At 39.5% G+C, this 14,194-nt stretch overlaps 2 protein-coding genes and 1 long non-coding RNA gene across 4 annotated transcripts; 1 reads left to right on the top strand and 2 right to left on the bottom strand.

The window, feature by feature from the left end:
• Positions 1 to 63: 63 nt before the first annotated feature.
• Positions 64 to 5,665, bottom strand: LOC306708566 (zinc finger protein 706). Its single transcript, XM_079176420.1, has 4 exons — positions 5,604 to 5,665; positions 3,363 to 3,513; positions 2,106 to 2,227; positions 64 to 1,537 (listed from the first exon to the last, which is right to left on the bottom strand). The coding sequence occupies exons 2-3, from the start codon at positions 3,495 to 3,497 to the stop codon at positions 2,132 to 2,134; spliced, it is 231 nt and encodes a 76-aa protein (XP_079032546.1). The 5' UTR covers positions 3,498 to 3,513; positions 5,604 to 5,665; the 3' UTR covers positions 64 to 1,537; positions 2,106 to 2,131.
• Positions 5,666 to 6,412: 747 nt separating this feature from the next.
• On the bottom strand, positions 6,413 to 8,129 carry LOC306708601 (ladderlectin-like). Of its 2 annotated transcripts, XM_079176467.1 has the most exons (6): positions 7,940 to 8,129; positions 7,679 to 7,720; positions 7,389 to 7,570; positions 7,153 to 7,287; positions 6,877 to 6,988; positions 6,413 to 6,783 (listed from the first exon to the last, which is right to left on the bottom strand). In XM_079176467.1, the coding sequence occupies exons 1-6, from the start codon at positions 7,989 to 7,991 to the stop codon at positions 6,713 to 6,715; spliced, it is 594 nt and encodes a 197-aa protein (XP_079032593.1). In that variant the 5' UTR covers positions 7,992 to 8,129; the 3' UTR covers positions 6,413 to 6,712. The 2 variants fall into 2 exon arrangements, with proteins under 2 accessions (XP_079032593.1, XP_079032594.1); XM_079176468.1 differs by lacking the exon at positions 7,679 to 7,720.
• A 922-nt stretch (positions 8,130 to 9,051) lies between these two features.
• LOC306708185 lies at positions 9,052 to 9,563 on the top strand. Its single transcript, XR_013767448.1, has 2 exons — positions 9,052 to 9,152; positions 9,273 to 9,563. It is a non-coding gene; the product is annotated as an uncharacterized lncRNA (long non-coding RNA).
• Positions 9,564 to 14,194: the final 4,631 nt, after the last annotated feature.

Raw genomic sequence — 14,194 nt, 5'->3', positions numbered from 1 at the left:
TGCAGACACTTATTACATCTTTCATCTCAACATGTACACAATCAGCTGAGAAAACCACTAACATTATATACATTGTTCAATTTATTGAAACGGGTACAGTGGAAGCAAATTTGTGTGTCTGCCTGTTAGTGAATATATGAAGAACCAAAAACAGGGATTAATTATTTTGGCAGTTAATGAACATTTCTTTAACTCAATCATTTGGGCCAATTAGTTTCTTCAAACTACGAACAACCAGACTGCCGATAGTGTAAATAAACAATGTCCTGATTTAACTCAAGTGGGACGTGGATGGTTTTATTGCCAAGATTATGTTGGAACATACCGGAGGAGAACAAAGTGGAATAATTTGGGAGGAAACAAAACACCATACTATGAGACTTTCTGGGTGGTTTGACGCGAGGTACTGTTGTAAGTGTTACTGGGTGTGGACACCTGTGGAGCAGCAGCACAGAGGAGGCAAAGCTCTCGAGTCTTGTTGGACAATAACTGAATCTCCAGAAATAGTTTGAGACACTAGTAGTCTACATTTTCCCATCAACAAAAATACAAAATTAGATTTTAGCATTTTAATAGGCCAATGGTCATGACAAATATAATCTTCTATAGAGGGTGTGCACTGATGAGGAGACATGCAATTACCTCTACAAGTGAAAATAAAATGTTTAAAGTTACAAGGAACTCAACAGCAGAGCCACTGTAGACGAGTGATTAAATAGACCCTTTTACAGCCGACGTCAGCAAACATAAGCGCGCGCATTTTGGCAATGGAAGTGGCATCTTCCAGACGAGTTAACAAGCTTCAAACGTTGATTTACAACTGTTAACAGCATCAACGTGTCTGGTGGTTGCATGTTCATTTGTTTGATATTCCAACAACGGACTCAAGTTCTACAGGATCACAACCGGTCTGCCGGTTCAACAAGTGGCCGCGTTAGCTGGCTGCTCGTAGTAACCAACATGTTATTGTAAGTATCTAGGGACTTGTATGTACGTACTCGTTAGGTTTCTCCAACAAATGCATGAATATATCCGGTCATTAAATATTGGGCCACTTGTGTGCTCATTTAAAAACACAGAACTGAAAAGTCGTTTGTGGCGGTTGAAGCCTTTACACAGCTCTACAAGCTCGTGCACGCCTCCATACTTCTGATGCCAAACTGCGTGCGCGCACTTTATCATTGTTTGTAATTTGTAAAAGGGTTTATATAAAGTTAGGGTCTTAAATGTGAAATCGATTCCTAGCTAGCTAACATATTCAAAAATAGTTTTTTTCCCTTCCCATTTTTTCAGACTCAGCACATCTCCCAGTGTTAGCAGGCCCCTCCCCCATGTGGAATAGCAAGGTAGTTGTACATAATAAATATAAAAGTGGGGTGCTGGTGTACTTGGTGCCCCCGTCATTGTTTTCTCTTACACATGTACGTACACAGCACATCCCTCCATCCCAACAGCTTCTCCATGAATACTGACAGTGTTCGTCTTCAACATCCTTCAGGCGCAGAGATTCAACGTTTAGTCCGTGGTCATTGTGTATCTGCAAGCAAGAGTTTTTTGTATTATGGCATAATTATGGTAAACAATTATTTTTGTTCATTGTACAAAATGTAGAAAAGTTGTTTAAAGCCGTTTTATAGACACGAGCAGTAGAAGTTGTTTCACTATATCTTAGCTGATTGCCCTATTTTCTAATCCCCGTGGCACGTCTGTTTCATCATTTCCATCCTTTCACATCTAAAACGGTGCTCGTGACATTACGTTATGGAATGTGCGGACGTTCGAGAGAAAGAGAGCAAGTGTGTGACGCGAGTCTGTCATTAGCAGTAATGTTACAGCTGTGAACGTAGCAGCGCAGTGTGTGTCCAGTTTAGTTATCGCGAATAATGATACAACTCCTCAAGACTCAAGTAAGTTCCCGTGCATAATAAAAGTGATTATTTTATTGGTTGGCTTGTTTTTAATGAGCATTCGAAATTCCTAGAAATCAAAAGAGCTGCGGGAATGAAATGCACTGCTAATAAGAAAGGTACTGATTTGGAGAGGATCGGCTAAGAGATTTGGTCTGAAAAGACCGTAAGACAAAAAACGTTGCTACTTGGTCTTACCAGGTCCAGGTCCAGTCAGCAGATCCTCATGCCTGAACATCCACCAGCTCAGGGGGCATGGGGGACTTGGGGTGTTTGCTCTCAAAGTGCTGCTTAAAGGTTTTGGGGTCGGGCATCTGGGTCTGAAAAAACAACAGAATCATGGTTTCAATTTATTTTATCTTGTGGCAACAAATTAGAACTGACATTTTATTTCATTTAATATAGTTTTTTTCTCAATTATACACTCACTAACACATGAGACCCAATGACCACAACCTGTAAGTCATGAACCAACTCTGCTTAAATACAATGACATGTCCTGCTTTACACTGAGATTGTAGTTCTAAACCACATTTTGTTCAAAACACAATTCGACTCAATCTTCAAAAAGAACATTTTACATAGAAAACAATGCCTTTCAAAAAGCTAAACTTAACTACCCTACTATCCACTCTGACTCCTCACACGGGCAAACACATATTGAACAATTGTTCATTAAGCAACCAGAGCTTCAGCAATAAAAGGGCCCCAGGTGAGCTCCAGGAGAAGAAGAAGAAGAGCGAGGAAGAACATAGGAAAGCTATAATCTCTGAGGACATTCGGGTCACTTTGGTTTAACAATGAGCAGGTTCACAGTAGGTACGGTAAGGAATCTACTCATTATTGTACCAGTACAGTATTGAAAGTGGACTGTGGTGCTGTAAAGGACGTTTCAAATATCTATGAGAAGTAGGAACAATGCCTGTGATGTTGAGGTGCTGTGGCTAAACCCAAACAGCCTCATCCGGTTTTACTGGATACACTACAATTTTGTATTGTTTGCTTTGTATGTAAAACACTACACATGTAGAACACTTTACACATCAGACTGTTGAGATGGATACAGTATTTTGGGAAAGAAATAAATATCTTTGTGGTTAAGTATTACAGTATCTTTGTGTTTCTATGTTTGAGTATAAAAACATGAGACGAAACAGACAACTGTACCTGGTTTAGAGGTGTGGAAATTATTACGGCGCATCGATGCAGCGACAACATAATCGGGAGCTTCATTTACAGCATATAATGCACCGCAGCAGGATTATTGTGGGATTTTCTTCATTCATTAAGCTTTATTGTTCTTCTCCTGCGTAGACCCAACAATTCTGCTTATGGCAATAGTTCAATCTAACCATTCACTTAATCTGATTACCATGGTTACCATAGCAAAGCACCAAAAAAATAATAATTCTACAACTAAATCAGATCACAGTCAGCAGCAGGTACTGTACTCACCCGGCAGACGGGGCAGGTGTGGACCAGTGCGGCCTTCGCTGCAGTCTTCTGGTCAGCGGCCATGCCTTTCTTCTTCTCTGCTGCTTTCTTTGCGTTCTTCTGCTGAGACTGTATCTTCTGATGCCCACGAGCCATGGCCCTCAACTTTGACCTGCAGGAATAATAAAATAAAGAGACCACAGATTACTATTATGGCCAAGATCGTAGATCACAGCTTCTGTTGCTCACAACTCGATAGATAAGGTTATACCCAACTGCAGGGTGGAAACTCACTAGCAGCAGGTACGTTTAGGGTGTGATAAGCTGGTCCAACGAGTGTGAACTGACACAGCAGTCAAAAAAACAAAACAGTTATACAAGATGGACACTATAACGTCTACATATCAAAAGATACTAATTTGAATAGTTCCAGGCAGGGAAATCATAATGTTAGTGCATACACCGACAATTACATTTAGACAACTTTGTGGAAGACTCTGGAAATACTGGACTGGCCTACACAGACTTCAGGTCAGGCCTGATAATCAAACATCAGTGTTGGACATCACTAATGCTTATGTGTCTGAATGGTAGCACATAATTGCTGCCCGGTTACACAATGTGGACAGAGGGCCTTCAAAGAAGACAGGAGGCTGATATATTAGGTTGTACCGCCCATGCTTTTAGAATGAGATGTAAAACAGTCACATAACATAATGTCCACATACTGCTAGCGATACTATTTAGATTTGGTTAAGTAGACACTCGCTGTTCATTAGACCAAAGCAGTTTAAATGGTGCAGAAGATCATATAACTTATCAAGAAAAGAAAAATCCAATTCCAGATTAAATTTAGTCTAATATCATGAACGGAAGGCATAGTCCCTTCATGTACACTTAACTAATACAGATCAATTATATCTTGTTCAAGGCTATACATGCTGAGTCTATTGTTGGTTGGATCTGTTTTAGAGAGGAATTGATCCACAGTAGCAAATCCTCACAAGTATACCATTTTTAACATTTCAAGTTTTTGCTTGAAAAATAATAAATTCACAAAATAGATGCTTACACATTTTACGCCAGTCAATGGATTAACCGTCTATCAGCTTCAGTTCTCATGCTGTTTATTATATTTTTTTGCAATAAACTAATGTTTTTTTGATCATTTGTCCACAACATATCAAAGAGAGTAAACTAAATATAAGCCATGTCTCTTAGTATAACACTGTACAGCTCAACAGTACCGCAAATGACATCCCCAAAAATGATCATCAAAACTATTAAATACGTCTCTAAAACTGAAACAACAAAAACTGAACATTAATACTTTCATGAGCGAGGGATTTATAGCAGGACTGTTATACCAAACTGTAGTAGTTTAAACCACGTGGACCTAATTAATTGACAAGACTGTGCATTTCGTACCTCAATTTGTAGGTTTGTAGATTAGGTTATTACAAACAGCTGTTAGCTGGTATATATATATATATATATATATATATATTCAATTTCAACAGCAACTTGTTTATTTATTTGTGTATCAATGTAAGCGCCTCCTTCCCGTATTGTTTAAATGTAATTATGATATAACATAATCTTCATTTCACTTATATGGAGTATTTATTTTCCTTCATATGGTAACATTGTTCACCCAAAGTCAGGGCACACGTGAGCTAGAGAGAAACACCAAACAAGCTAACATTAGCCTTAACGTTATCTTTGAAATGCTTAAAGCTAGCTTAATCAATTACGTTCTTTAATAACACAATTAGAGTAAGTTGATGTCTGGCTGAAAGGCTGTTACCGACGATTTACAAAATCAGGGACTTCAACTTGTTACGCTAGCTAGCGGTTGTCCATGTTAACTATCAAGCTAAAACATCGTTAACATGACGTTTCCCTTTAATTATGGAATTGGTCCAGCAACATACCAACGTTATTTACTCTTATTCGTAGGCGTTAGCGTTAATTACTCAGTTGTTATAGGACGACTTTACTAAATATAACTTGTTTAAAACGACTAGCTAGCTTGTTAGCATCGTCCAAACAGGCCTTTCCTCAACCGGCACCGCCTTGCTAACACGGTTAGCTAAACTAGCTAGAGAAGCTAAGAGTGCTTGTGACTCCGAGTTACGACGCAATACAATGTTGTGAGAGTATAAAGAAAACAGTTTCGAATACAAATCACTGGTAGATAACCCCGTAGTAATTCGCAACTGTTGAATATTGATAGAAGTATTCGTTTTTAGGAGGATTTACCTTCGAGGTTAGACTCTCTTTGCTTTATTGTCGGTCTCTTTTTTGAAATCCGGAAGAAATTTCAAAGAAGGCTTTTAAACGTGCCATCCAGTTAAAACGTACCACAGAACAGGCAGCGCCACCAGCAGGGCTGGAGCCAAACTGCAGCGCCTCAGAGGTTAGCTGGCATACTGCCCGGCACCAAAGTGTACCAACATGACATAGCTTACATTTCATTTCCTGAAATGTCCCTTCATGTATAAAGCTACAGCTTCATTTTATACCAACTCTTGTTAAGTCTAATGGGTCAAATTAAAGAGTGGTACTGTTTTACTTAAAACTGTAATGAGTCCTTTTACAGTTTAAGAGGTAGTCTTCAAATGGAAACACAATTTACGTGGAGGTGAATGGAGCTGGTATGGGACATTTTAATTATCTTTAGAAATGGTTGAAGCTGACCTTTAACTCTTAAGAGGGTTTATATAATGATGTATAATCAGTCTCAGTCTCAGCGGGCCACTTCACCTTTTAGCATCCATTGTTACATTTTCACAATTAACTGAATCAACAAGTAAACACATGCATGTGTGGGGGGTTATTAGGATCAGTAATGATTGAAGTGTATATAATCTGAAATCTCAGCATATTTCAGCCCCGTTTTCTCAACATACTTTAATTACTGAGTGATGGTTTCACTGTGAGGTTTTATAGAACATATTTACGTTCCCTAGGCAAACGACAAATGTGGTTCGCCATCTCACTCTGTCCTCCACACTGAGAACAGGTTAACATGTCACTTTAGTTCATAAAAATGGACAAATAAATCATCATTGGAATAATATTTTCATTACAGAATTTAATTATTAATTTGATATACAACACACTGAACATTGCCACTGTGAAATGAAAAAAGACATTAGATGTTTGTCAAAATCACAAATATCACTTTGGGCAGACAACATTATTTTTCAAGTGATTACAATTTTTTTATTGTTTTGTATTTTATTGTATTCGTGGGATCCAGTGTCTTCTGCACCCTCCATCCCAACTAAAAGTACAAATTAAAGATTAAAATGATCGCGCGCATTTTCCACCAACAGAAGCAATAAGGTTTCCTGCATTCGTCGTATTTAAAGTGGTCTTGTTCCGCAGACGAAGGGACGTCTCAGCTCACAGCTCACATCCCCCCAGAGGAGGTAATCTAAGAGGCAGATGAGACGGGGAAGGTACAATCAGTATTTTAGAAGTTACATTTTTTTCCCGCCAAGAGTGAGTTTATTTCACGCAGCTTTACCTGATAGGTTCATCACAACACATTTCTCCCTGTTGTAATTGTTGTCAGGCTCAGCTATGCCCCAGTCCTGGAAATGAAACCCTGAGCCGTCGCTCCACAGCCAAACGTAGTCCTGTAAAAGCAGACAGAATGAATCACTGTCAAACGCAGCAAAGACAGAGACTATTCAAGGTTCGGTTAGAAGGAACAGATTGGATTAGCAACACTTCCTTCTCCAGTTAAAACAGGTCCTTGATCTTAAACTCAATCCGTCCAGAATTTGATTTTGTTCTCTACCTTAACAGCATCAGTGCCGCCGATCCAGGCCTCTGGAAACCGACCAGTTGTCCCCCTCACGACCTCCTGGATGAACTGGTACTCTCCTCGGTTGTGGATGGACGCGAGGTTTGCGCCTTTACCCACACAATATTTCTGTAAAAGAAGTGAGAAACAACTTTGTATGCATTCATATACATATGTAAAAATATACTGGATTCAAACGTGAACGTCCGGGAGAGAATGAAGTCCTCTACCTCTGCATCCACCCAGGGCATCTCTCTGTGAATGTAAATGAAACATCTGGATCCAAACTTGGACCAGCCGGACGGACAGCTGCTCTTCAAGACATCACCGGGCATCTCTTCTCCGACTTCCTCCTCAGGTTGCGGCTCCTTCTCTCCTGCCCTGTCCAACATCTGGACCGGCCATTCCTCATCTGGTAGAAAGCACAACATTGAATTGACTGAAGATCACAGACTGGCTCCTAAATTACATTTAGTCTCAGGAAATCTTCCTGGAAAGGTGTTGCAGTTTCTTCTCTGACCTAGATGCTTCTCCGGAGCAGCTGCCACCTCATCTACAGGCACTATCGTGGGGGGAAAAAATTACAGCTGACAAAAAGCTAGTTTTTCTAGAATTCACGTGGATATTAGGATGACAAAGTGTACCATTCTCTAGTGTCAAAATCGAAATCAAAAGATTTTTATTCTGCAACAGTGATGGCTTTTGAGAATGTAGAAATCAGATTTTAATCATGTACATCTGGAGACTGAAAACAGGTGATGTGCTCAGTGTTTGGTCTCACCCGCTGCGATGCTCAGAGAGAAGACGGCGCAAAGAAGAAAGATGGTCCTCATTGTTTACAGTGATGCTGCGATGCAAGTCAGAGAACTCAAAATCACTGACAGCTCACAGCTTCTGAATATGCAGTTATTTATGCAGAAGTCCAAATGAAAAGTTTCACCTGCCTCAGTAACCTCTCAGCTGTGTCTGCAGGATCTTGAAAGCTGCAGAGCGCTTTATATACACCGAGAACAAGGAAATAGTCTGTGCCTCTAGATAAACATTTATTGACTGATTGGAGTTTGATCTCTTTTGTCTAATCTTTGCAAGGTGAGGATAAAGCCCTTTTGTCTTCCCTCCAATAAGTTTTTTACTTTGTACTTATTACTGCACTATGACTAGCTGTGGTCGATTCCATTTTCATTTTATTTCATTTTATGTATTCGATTTTTGTTCACCTAATTAAAAAAGAATAATCGAATTTACTCGATAGTGGGTTTAAAAAAAAATAGTTTTTGAAATGTCATTGTAATTCTTTTCTTTGAATGCGTAAAGCCCTTAGTGTTCTAAATGAGTGATATAAATAAAGCTGCCTTGCCTTATACGGTTCAGCAGCATTACATTTCAGATGGAGCGTCTGTCTAACTAATCCTGTGTCTCAACCTCCTCCACTGTGACTCTGATACTCTGAGAGAGAGACCGCTCTGAGTGGCAACCATTTGGAGAAATTGCCAATCGGTTGTTGCCCTTTTAGTTTTAACACATTTTTAATAAAAGTCAGCCAAAATAAATAAGCTACATTTTTCAATATTTGTAGCATTAGTGATATTTAAATATCTCTGCTTTCAGTCAGAAGCGGAACAAGACAAACGCTGCACGTGCTTCGAAGCGTTTACCGGTGTGTTCTAGGCATTCTGTTTTTAGAGACAATGGTGAACCAAAGCAAGTTATGTGGGTGAAAAGCTCGACTAATCAACATCACAAACTAATGTGCACATTGATTCAACTGGCAAAGAACCAGATGAACGAAAAACAAAAAGGACGTTTGTTAAGTCTTGGGAGGCGAAGCAACACGAGCGGCTAGCTCAAAGGCTAAATGAGGTGAAGGCTGCAAGAGCTTTCCATCGGACATATAATCTGGAGCGATGGATCAGCGTTTCATTTCCAGCTTTGGGGCACAGGACAGCCCAACAATCTTTACGGCAATGAGAGGTGCCTGGAAATCAACCGCGATGGTAAAATGGATCTTTTCTCTGTTCTCGAATACATTTCTTTCTTACAGTTCTTAGACAAACCAGTGAAAGATTTAAAATCCGGATTTGAAATGTGACCTTTCTCTCTTGTCTCCTTGTTAGCGGACCTACTCTGGAATGATGCGAACTGTGAAAAACGGCTTCCTTTCGTCTGTGGAACAAGACCATAAAGTTCAGTTTGAAGATATTAAGTGTTTCGGAAACCTGGCTGTTCAGGGAAATCTCACTATCTATGTCTGCGTCTGGACCTGCATGTGTGCACAAAACCTGAAGCATACAATGCTGTTTATAGGAACATAGCTGTAGAAGCCATGACAAGGTTTACTGAATCCTCCACATAAAGACCTGTTCTTTTTGAGAAATGTAATCAAGTTTAAAAAAGTAATAAATTAATATTTCTGAAAACCCTTTCTTTCTTTCTTTCACACATATGTTATCAGCATTCACGAGATCTTGTGTGAGTTGTGGTGTTTAAGTAATAAACATTAAATATAGTACACATTTAATCATATTCTGATGTAGCGGACACTTCATCGCACTCTGACTGAAACCTTCACCCAGATGAATGAAAGAAACATTCAAAAAGAAAGTTGTAACAAATGCCATTCATTTATAAATTCAATCATTACATTTTAAAAATGGATGAAATGAACACATACGATGCAGAAGGAAATTGAGATGTAGACAAATGTGTAATGAATCCATTCTGCATTATTAATAGCTTACTGTTATCTCTGCACTTATTTTACCTCAATAAAAAGTAGTTTCCTTTATTTTTCTTTTACCTTGTTTGTGCTAAAGTCTTTGAATTGTGATCTTCAGTTGATAATCTGATAATAATCTCACTGGACTGCTTTTTTAATGGAGGATAGAGCAGGTGGCTGATGACTTCTACCTACTATTACTAATCACACACGACCTCTGTAGTGAAACATTTAGAGGATCATAGTTCAGAGAAGTTCATCTGTATTCAAAAATGAAGTCAGATCATGGAAAAAATAATGCTGAGCAGACACAAAAATAAAATAAAATGCATCATGTAGAATCATTTTCTTACACTTCTAAAGAATTATTCATGAATTCCATTTTGTGAATTGTAATTCATTTTATATCCAATTTCTCTATTTAATTTACTTATTTGCTCATAAATTGTCTATTGAGGCAAATGCTGAATAAACCCACTGTGACAAAACCTTTTGCACAAAAATACTGTAAATATAGATTTCTGTTGCAGACTGACAGGACGTGTGTGTACGCATGTTTCTTCACACACACACTCATCACCTAAATTATTTATCTAAATGACATAAGCGCTAAACTTAGCTCTTGCTGTACTGAGGAGGAGGATGATCACTTTTCAGGGCCCTTCCTCCTCTCTGCCCATCCTCCTCCTCCTCCTCCTCCTCACTGCACTGCCACGCTACCTTTTTATTAAAGAATGCTAAATAGCTAATGTTGTCTGAATCACAAACTGCTTTTTATTGAGAGAAACATACAGAATCCAAATATGTTAGAGTCAAGAGGAGAAAACAAAATAAAACAAAAGACTAAGCCTGTATTGATAAATAACCTCTATATTTTCAACCATATTTTGCTTAATATGGAGATTAAGCTTCAGTTTCTATCATTTTTATTTCTTGTGTCATTAAATAGCTGGATGTACCTATATCCAGTACAATAATCCTTATATAACTAAAGAAATATCCACCAAGTTCTCCAGTAAATCATTTATTTAGTGTAAACAAAAGTTTGTTTTATATTAACTGTCCTGAGAAGTTTTAAAGGTGCAATGTGTAAGATGTGGACACATGCTCCAAACAGATAGGGGGCAGCATTTCACCTCCACTACTGTGTCCATTCAATCTAAATTTACAGAAAGGAAAAAGACAAGTATTAACAGCAGAGCAATAACATACAAAAATTCAACCAATCTGCTAAAACTCCAAAAGCCGATCAAAACAACACCATCTTATAATCGTCACCTGTGGCATCGGCCTGTATTGTGTTTACTGTGTTACTAACTGGGGTCTGTGCACGTTTTGATAGTTTGTTCCAAAACCCAACCGAATCAGCAACCTTTCTTTTGCAGTCGTAACACAGTTTAGACACATAGAGAAGAAGTTGCCGTAGTTGTTGTGATGTCACGCGTTGGTTAGTAGACTGCCATTTAGAAGCCTTGAGATCGGCATTTTCGTCAAGTCGCCATTTTGGCCATCTTTTTAGCAACCAGTGAACGGAAGTTACCATATTTGGACTGCGGAGGAGTGACAACTTGGTAGAGATGCCGAATCCAGCTCTGGTAGCGGTAGCAACCTGTCAATCACGAGGTAGCCCCGCCCTAAAGCATCCCCTGCTTTATGGTCTATTTGACTCTAAATGGACCATAGTTTACTAAATGAACATCATGCTGTATTGAAGAAGACTTGAAACTAGAGATTGAGACCATAAACTCATGTTTACAATGTTTACTGAGGTAATAAATCAAGAGAGAAGTAGAGTCATTTTCTCATAGACTTCTATATAATCAGAGGAGTCGCCCCCTGGTGGACACTAGAGAGAATGCAAGTTTAAGGCACTCCTGCATTGGCTTCGTATTTTAGAACCGGAGGTTGCCTCCTGGTTAGACCCAGCACCAGCCCGCTGTGATTACCGGCGCTGGGGTTCTGGCTTGCTGAATGCAGTCTGTACAGTTAACCGCTAACTGAGGGTCCGTTTCCCAGAACCCACACCCTCCTCCCCCTCCCGGCGAAATAGTCTCCCGGAGACGGGGAGGACAAAATGAAAAAACGTTTCTTTGTTTCTTTGGATTTAATCCAATAGACAAACTATCAAAACATACACGGATCCTGTAGCTTCAACGTGGTTGACGAGCCTTCGGAGGAAGCTCTACGTCTTCGTCCTCTCATGTTGGACTGAGGACAGACTGGACGGTACAGTGACTCACTATCGCCTCTCCAGGCACAAGAGAGAACGGGCTGGGCTAGCTAGCATGCTACTTTCAGTAGACATCTCTACAACACAACACCCATTGCTCCTTTAATCCTGGCTCAATGACATGAAGCACTTTCTAACTTTGTTTTGAAAGTGCTGCATAAATAAAGTACATTTTTGTTATTTGTCTTCAGAAACAATAGCTGTTGGTAAAATGATGCACCACCTTCCTAAAGTTTAAAGCTGTAATGTGGTGATGTAGTTACAGCTTTTCAGTTTTGTTCAGTCAGTGTAACTTTTTAAAACCCTTTTATTACAGCATTTACATTTTACTTACCTAAACTTACCTCGGACCACTTCGTTCTGGGGCTTGTGGTAAATACAGAATACCTCCCCTTAACTGATGTTTCACAACTTCACACCTTACCTTTTACTCACCCATTCACACACTTTCATGGCGGCTGCCCTCAGGGTCCAACCTCACCAACTGAAGACATATTGGATACGCTACGTGAGATACTTTGGTGTATTTGAGGAAGTTGCCATAGACATTCTGGTTCACATTTTTAGGGATACAAATAAAGATACTGAGCCTGAATTAAAGCATCCATCTTTCCGAGTGCACTTACAAATAACATTTTGCTTGCAAATGCCCGCGCTGGTCTGGTGGGAGGGACTTAGGACAGAGAGGAGAGCTGCAGGATGACAGCAGCATTTTCAAACTCCACTTTTTTTTTAATGAGAAAACTGCCTCCCCTGGGGCAATGCTGCAATTACAATATGCTGAAAGATTATAATTTATAGCCCAATGACACAGAAATGAAAGCGCCTACCCCAGCTTTAACTGGTCAGCCTTTGATTAAGGCTGGAGAGATAAAACAGTGTACAAGTTTCAAACGAACACTACGTTCTCGGATTTCTTTGCAGGAATGAACAAACTCATCCGAGTGACGAGTTAATCGTTTGTGTTGATGAAACTAAACTTAAATCCAGTTCATAACCTCTCAAATAGACTTCGGAGGAGAAACGGTGCACACGACCTAAACACAGTTTCATCACTTTATTACAGTAAATGAGTCCATATTATACAGAACATACACAGAACAGAGACAGACAGGTTTGTGTTTCTCTCTCTCTCCGTCTATCCCTCCATCACTCATCAGTCCACCGGGCAGGATGACACCAAAGTTAACGGCATTGCAGTAAAGAATAATGAATAACATGTGACATGTCAACTTATTAGAGAGAAGCAGGAATCTCCCTCAGTTACAACTGGTGTTTCAGAGACTTGGAAAACACAAACAAAAAGTACAATTTCTGAGATTTGGTTCACATGAAACATTTCTGCATGTTGCCTGGCAACTAACACGCACGCACATGATGGGTGCCTCTGTCACGATACAAAAGTCTGTTTGGTGATCAGTAGTAGCAGCAACTTTGAATGCCATTCAGCACGGGTTGAGTACAAGCAGGACATCATGTTGTGTTTTCTAGTCGGACTAAACACTTTGAGATCAAGTCAGACACGAGACGTCACTTTCTCAGTGACCTGTAGCTAAAACTTGTTTCTTAATACTGCACTATAATAACATATTGCAATCTGTCACCACACACCAAGTTCTGTTCCAAAACGAGTCAAAGGAACCGAGAAAGAAAAAGGAAGCAAAAACAGTGATTTTCAAACACTTAGAATAAAGGTTTTGGGAAGAACTACTGAACGTGAGGAGTGTATAAAGCTGCTCCTCGTCTCTTCTTGATGCCAGAGACTTCTTTTTTGTATTTCATAGCTGCTTACATTTATCATTTTAAATCTGCTAAATTTAAGACTAACATATTTTCACATTGCTCTTCGTGTGACTGTGTGTCCTGCTGGTTACCAAGGACAGACTGAAGGAGGGACTGTAACTGTACAATAAAGGGTCACCAATGGCAAAAGAGAATGTGTCTTGAGAAGGTTTCACTATAACTGGCATGTGCAGAACTCTCTAATAATGACTGAACAGCTCCCTCTTGTGAAGAATCTGCAGCAAGTCAAGTGTGATTTAGAGTCCCAGATTGATACTAGCTTTTAGCTTTACATCATTGGTTGAAAA

Source organism: Pholis gunnellus (assembly GCF_910591455.1).
Source record: "Pholis gunnellus genome assembly, chromosome: 16".
NCBI lineage: Eukaryota > Metazoa > Chordata > Actinopteri > Perciformes > Pholidae > Pholis > Pholis gunnellus.
This window is presented reverse-complemented; position numbering and strand designations above follow the sequence as displayed.

Bases quoted from the DNA above. Each gene is read 5' to 3' on its own strand.
- LOC306708566 (XM_079176420.1), bottom strand. From the start codon at position 3,497: ATGGCTCGTGGGCATCAGAAGATACAGTCTCAGCAGAAGAACGCAAAG. The intron at 2,228-3,362 runs GTGAGTACAGTA...TTGTTTTTTCAG, and splicing joins ACACCTGCCCCGTCTGCCGG to ACCCAGATGCCCGACCCCAA.
- LOC306708601 (XM_079176467.1), bottom strand. From the start codon at position 7,991: ATGAGGACCATCTTTCTTCTTTGCGCCGTCTTCTCTCTGAGCATCGCA. The intron at 7,721-7,939 runs GTGAGACCAAAC...CCCCCACGATAG, and splicing joins CTCTCTGAGCATCGCAGCGG to TGCCTGTAGATGAGGTGGCA. The intron at 7,571-7,678 runs GTCAGAGAAGAA...GCTTTCTACCAG, and splicing joins TGCTCCGGAGAAGCATCTAG to ATGAGGAATGGCCGGTCCAG.